We start from the raw sequence: 6,302 nt of genomic DNA, 5'->3' as shown, positions 1-6,302 counted from the left end.
AGACATAAAAGGTCACGTATCGTAGTATCCCATTTATATGAGGTACCTGGAATAAGTAAATTCAAAGATAGAAAGTAGGACAGAGTTTATCAGGGACTGAGAGAAGAGAATGAAGATGTTGTTTAGAGTTTCTGTGCAGGATGATAAAAAAATTTCTGGAAATAGGTAGTGGTGATGCCACTAAACTTCATGCCACTAAACTGTATGCTTTAAAGTGGGTAAAAATGGTAACATTTATGTTATGTATATTTACCACAATAAAAAGAGGAAATAGGCATATGTTAAAATCAGAATTCTACACAGCATCTATGTAATTTTTCTTAAAATTTCTTCTCTGAACTCTCAAAGCACAGAAAACATTTTTTTTCACATTTGACTTTTGTATGAAAATAAATGACAAATTTGGTCTCACACAATCACTTAGAAATGTTTATTTCAGAATGACCTATAGGAGCTTATCCAGATAAAGGTCCTGATAGCACTTCTCACAGGTTATGACTCAGTTTTGCTTCTCTGGACCCACCAGTCAAAGCAGCAAAACTGTGTCTCCTTTCAAAAACTGAGGTCACCAGAAAAAGGGTGCCAGGTGGGCAATGAAACCCTACTCAATCACTTCCTATTTGCAAGGTGACTTCTTTTGCACTCCTAAAACTTCTACTTTGATTCCAGAGATAACAATTTTAAAAAATTAATACTTTCACTCTATATAGAAACAGTACTTTAAATTGACTGACACTTTTGCTGCAGTAAGGTCCAGCAAAGGCTTAGTACTTCAAGCAAACCTACTACATACACCTATCTATGCTCAAGAAGTAGTTTGGCTGTGAGGAAGTGCTGGTCTCCTCCAAGCCTTTCCTCAGGACCCACACATCAGACACTCCTCTCTATTCTCCAGAGAGCACACCATGGCTGCTGTGTTCCTCTCCTTCTCTTCTTCTTCTTTTGTTGCCTTCTCCTTATCTTTCAGCTTCTCCTTATTTAGAGTGAACTGGATTGGATTTGCTGCTGGTCGTGTCCTTAAGTAATACATCCCAGTCTTCAAACCCTACAAAGGAAGCAAATACAGCTATTAGAAATTTTAAGAACACTAGGCATTCAGGACCAATGTTTAAAATACACTTCCATAAATCAAATCAGATTGTTTTCTAAACCTGAAATTCCAACTCCTTTAGGAAGCCTTCTCAAAAATACTGAAGAGGTAGAAAGAGTCAGACAGTATACTGTGTTCCTTTTGCCACTAAAAATGCTTCTCTTTGGAAGTGTCAAATATTTTTGTTCTCTAGTCTTTTCTTGTATTTAGGTGTATGACTTCCAAGTTTGCCTAAAACAACACGTCTACTTTATAACTATTTATGGAGATAGACTGTGTCTCTGTAAAGAACAGATGATGACTACTTCAAGGGTCAGGATCATCTTCTATTCAGTAAACCCAAAGACATAGTGTGTGGTCAATAAATATCTCTTAAATTTAAAAAACAAACTGTACATCTGTATAAATACCCAGAAGATTACCAGGTACTAAGGATAGAATCCAGAATCACAGGACTTTACCGCTGGCAATGAGAAGCTAAGGAACTGGCCTTTATACTGTAAATAGGTAAAGTGGGGAAACAAAGGATGTTTCTGAATAGGGGCTGGCACACGTAAAGTTTTATTTCAGAAATGGCAGCAGGGCACAAGACAGCCTAGATCAGATACTAGAAGCAGGGAGATCAGTTAAAAAGCTTAAGAATAATGGCAGTGGAACAGGAAGAAAGATACTCAAGAAACAGTACAAAGGAACAACCACCACAACTTGGTGAGTGATTCTATGGAGAATAAGGAGAGGATTGTAGGTAACTCCAAGGTTTCAAAACTGAGAGTGAAATAATCCTAAAAGAAACAAAATCCAAAGTGTGATCTGGTACAAAAACCATGACTTGGTTTTAACATACTGGATTTGAAATGAAAAAACAGCTAGGTGGCAGTATCTAATAGGTAGCTAGAATATAAAACTGTTCCAATTTCAAAATATCCCAAGATGGCAACAAGTCCTCCTTGAGTTCCTCCACGAACCTGCTTCCAGCCATAGAAGTGCATACTAGTGAGTTTGCCGTAGTTAGGCTCAGCGATGTGGATGTTCAAAGACTGGCTTTGATCAATGAAAGCACCTCTTTCAGCTGCCATCTTAAGAACGGTTTTCTGTGAAATTTCCCACACAGTCTTATAAAGTTGCTTCAGGTCATCAGGAATTTCTGGTATGCTCTGAAGAAGGAAAAACAAATGTTTACTGCAGCCTGGCTGAAGAAATCGGGATAATTAACATAATTAATGACACAAGGGTCTGGCCTTAGTTCTACTTCTGCTAGATCTGACCGTACCATTTAGCATCATACAATATGATCCTTATCAGTTTTCCTAAGGCTCTTAACCTTTGGCTTAGAATGTCCAACAAAACTCCATTTAACCAACAAAGTATCTGGCTAGTGGTAATGATTATAAGATCCATTTCTATTTGGATCATAGCCAAACATTCATTATTCTAGAGGTACTTAATAATAAAAAGAGCTAAGCAGCAATAAATGACCCTTGAATTTTGTAGAAAACAAAAGTAGTCAGGGATGTAACTCACATGTAGACAATCAAAGGAAGCAATGAAATAAACCCTTTCTGGAGTCGATAGAAATAATGTTTTCTTAGGTCTAGGGTTAATCTGCTACAGATTAGCTGATTAGCTAATGCTACAATTTCTGCCACAAATAGAGAAATGTTACAGAAATCCTTATCTGTGTTACCAGGGAAACAAATGTTTAAACAGAGCCCTCCATCTACAAATAAATACTTCTTGATTCTTGGCTGCAAATATTTTATTGTTAAATACTATCTGTGGCTCTGTTTTTTGGACTTTGAGTCCTTGGTCTCCACCAAAGACTTCTTAATTAAGTTTGACTCTCTAATTTCACACTTTATACCAGTGGTCCGAAAATTTCGATGCATTTTGGAATGACCTAGGGGGTCTTTAAAAAATACTAATGCCTGTTTTCCATTTCCAGACATTCTAATTTAATTGTTATGGGGTGCAGCCTAAGCTTCAGAATTTTAAAAGCTCCCCAGTTGATTCTAATGTTCAGAGAAATTGGAAACTACTGCTTTATATTATTGCACAAACAAGAGGGTAAAGTCTAGCTATATAAAGATGTATATAAGCCTACCACAACAATGCAGGTGAACACAAGCCCATATGACCACAGTGAATGACTTTTCTCTCTACTGAATGGGGTCAGTGAGAAGGTACCAATGTCCAACTCAGATTCTAAAGAGCACACTTGATTTTCATACTGTACCTGGATAGAACCATTGCATGCGATAATCTGATTTTTCATCTCTTCATTCCATAAGCCCCGCTCAGTAAGATCCTTCAGTAAGTGAGGATTTACAATCTGAACAGAAAACCAAAAAAGATGTCAAGGAATAATAAGAACGATAGGGCCTAAACAGGGTCACAGTCCTTGAGCTTATAATAAATAAGATCACTGAAGAAGTATTTAACATTAAATTAGTTGGTAAAGTCTATCTTTTACAAGATTGAGAGGCCCATCCTACCAAACAAAAGTTATGTTCCTTTAAAATCTTAATCTGTGATTCAAGAAACATAGTATTTGCCAAAGTGAAAAGAAATAGCATTGCCTAAAATGGGTAAATCTGTGTAGATTACTTCTTCCCCCTCCCCCCAAGTAAGGAGAAAATAATACTTAAGAAGAAACATTAGAAATGTATCCACTCCAAACCTTACAGAAATTTATTTCAGGAGATCAGGAAATTCACAAATAAAAATCTTTTAAATTAGTGGTTCTCAACCCTAGTTGCACATTAGAATTACCTGGGAACCTTAAAAAAACACTGGTCCTACCCACCAGGAATTCTAATTTGTAAACCAGGTTGAGAACTACTGTCATGGTTCCATATACTTCTTGCTTTTATATACATCTTGAGTTTCACTGTATACATCTTGAGTATCATCAACTTAAGCATCTGAGGTCATAGTATACATCATTATGATTACAGAATGGTTAAATATCGTGTGAATTCTAGTATCAACAAGTTACTTTCCTACCCACCTATCAATACTTTCCTACCTAACGATCATTCTTTCAACAGATATTTATTAAATGTCTATTATTAAATAACATAGAAAAATATTGGATATGAAAGGGACTTACTTTATCAAAGCTCTGCCCCCATACAAAGCAAAAGGGACATACTAAATATGAGTTGGCATTTACTCCCAACATCAGGTTTTTGCAAGATCTCCTGTAGGTCTACTTGTGATCTTCTCACCTGAAATTCTCCTGACAAAACTCTGCGAGTATAGATGTTGCTGGTGTAAGGTTCGATGGACTCATTATTTCCCAGAATCTGAGCAGTTGAAGCAGTAGGCATCGGGGCAATAAGTAAACTGTTTCTTATACCATACCTAAAGAAAAGGAGATTATTAGGTGCTGGTACTAAAGCTACAATCTGCCCAGAAGGGAGCTACTTCATGTCACTGCAGTAAATGCAGATGGAGTGAGTAACATCATACATGCATTAGACTCACATAATGACTTTTGAATTTGACCCCTATAGAGATGCATCTCACAGTATGGGTGCTATAGCTCACCCCTCTTCTGAACACCTGACTCCTAAACAAAATTAGCACAATTTTACTGCTGAAGTTTCTTATCAGGCCATGACTTATTAGTACTTCATACACTAGCTTGCCTAAGGAAATAATCAAATGGCTGTTGAAGAGTCCCCACCTGTATCAGGGTACATTCATTCAACCCTCACTCTTTTCTACGTGCCCTATGATCACTGTGCTAAGCCCTTTCAGGAAACATAATGATGTGAAAGTGGTCAGAATCCAACATCTATCACCAAAATTCTCCACAGGGAAAGATTATGCTCAAAGTATATTCCTGACTTCCTCTATTACCTCTTCGCTCACAAGTTCCTAGAGGAAGGTTAACATCTTCTGCCTCTATTCACTGCCAAAGAGAGTGCTGAAGGAAGAATATGCCATCTGAACATGCAGAAATCTTCAAGCTGCCCTTAGCTCATCCTTCAAAGCTCAGCCTAAGAGATGACTACTAGAACATCTTTCCTGACCAGGCAGACAATACTAAATACAACTGTAAGTATTTCTTCCGCAAACATTTTCTATGATCTGTACACCTTTACGTATACTTTATGTGTGCTACATGTTTCACCTTAAGTCTTTAAGTTTCTCAAACACCAAGATTTTGTCTTTCCTATATTCTATACCTCTGGAATTATCCAGTACTTAGCGTAAAGCTTCATGTCCTAATGGAATCTGTACTACTGGGATCTTAATCTCACTTTGCCACTCCTAGTTTTGAGGCATCAAGCAAATCACCAGTGAATTTCATGTCTTACTTCCTCAGTAAAGTGGACAGTGATTTTTCCGGTCCAAAGAGAGGAAAACATTTTGAAAAGTCATATATATATATATATATATATATGTATATATATGACATACCAAACTATGGAATTGTCTGTAATCATTAAAAACATTAGGTAAATCTTCAAGTACTAAGAGAAAGACATCGAAAATAAATCACAAAGTCTTAGAAAATATCAAATTTGATCATATTTTTGCAACAAAACTGTGTGCATCTGCAAATGTACTGAAAAAGGTCTAGAAAAATACACACCATTAACAATAGCTATCTCTGGGAAAAGGAGTAAGTTGGTTTGTATTTGTTTTGTGGAACAAGTGGTTGGCAGGAGAGGTATAAAGAAGGGCTTTCACCTTCCATTTTATTTCTGTACTTGAACTTTGTTATTTATGTATTAATTTTGAAATTTTAAAAAGTTCTATATAGAAAAATATCCATAGTATTTTGAAAATAATATAAAATAAAATACATGTCCATTTTTGTAGAAGTTGAATTTGCATATAAATGTACACAGGCACACACGCTTAGAAGAAAGTCTGAAAGATGAAAGACAAAAAGATACAAACAGATTTTTAGGAGGTGGTATTGGGATAATTTCATTTTACTCCCTTTCCCACATACATTTTCCTAAATTTTCTAACAAGTATTATTAAGTAATAAAACAATTTTAAGGCAAATAGATATTTTTTAAAGAGTATTTTTAAAGCTACTGCTTCCTTCCGTAAACATTAAACACTCTGCATATTCATTAATAATCCAGAGACAACAGGCTCATGAAGAAAGTGAAAACAACTTGTTTTATTATTCACTAAGCAAAACATCCTACCCGCCCTTAAATCCTTTTTATTTTTATTAGTTTGAAAG

The 6,302-nt window shown here is 35.9% G+C and overlaps 1 protein-coding gene across 2 annotated transcripts in view; it reads right to left on the bottom strand.

Moving 5' to 3' along the window:
- Nucleotides 1-401: 401 nt before the first annotated feature.
- The window catches only part of RRM1 (ribonucleotide reductase catalytic subunit M1), a 36,949-nt gene continuing 31,048 nt past the window's right edge, over nucleotides 402-6,302 (bottom strand). The window contains exons 16-19 of one of the 2 annotated variants that reach the window (XM_032359523.1): nucleotides 4,318-4,453; nucleotides 3,324-3,419; nucleotides 2,056-2,244; nucleotides 402-1,045 (exon numbers count right to left, since the gene is read on the bottom strand). In XM_032359523.1, coding sequence (XP_032215414.1) covers nucleotides 857-1,045; nucleotides 2,056-2,244; nucleotides 3,324-3,419; nucleotides 4,318-4,453 — 610 coding nt within the window. In that variant the 3' untranslated portion in view covers nucleotides 402-856. Of the gene's footprint in view, nucleotides 1,046-2,055; nucleotides 2,245-3,323; nucleotides 3,420-4,317; nucleotides 4,454-5,907; nucleotides 5,975-6,302 lie in introns of those variants that run through there. The other variant, XR_004289432.1, reaches the window with a different exon arrangement.

This window comes from Mustela erminea, chromosome 9 (assembly GCF_009829155.1).
Source record: "Mustela erminea isolate mMusErm1 chromosome 9, mMusErm1.Pri, whole genome shotgun sequence".
Lineage (NCBI taxonomy): Eukaryota > Metazoa > Chordata > Mammalia > Carnivora > Mustelidae > Mustela > Mustela erminea.
The sequence above is the reverse complement of the archived record's forward strand: the minus strand, read 5'-3'. Positions and strand labels throughout refer to the sequence as shown.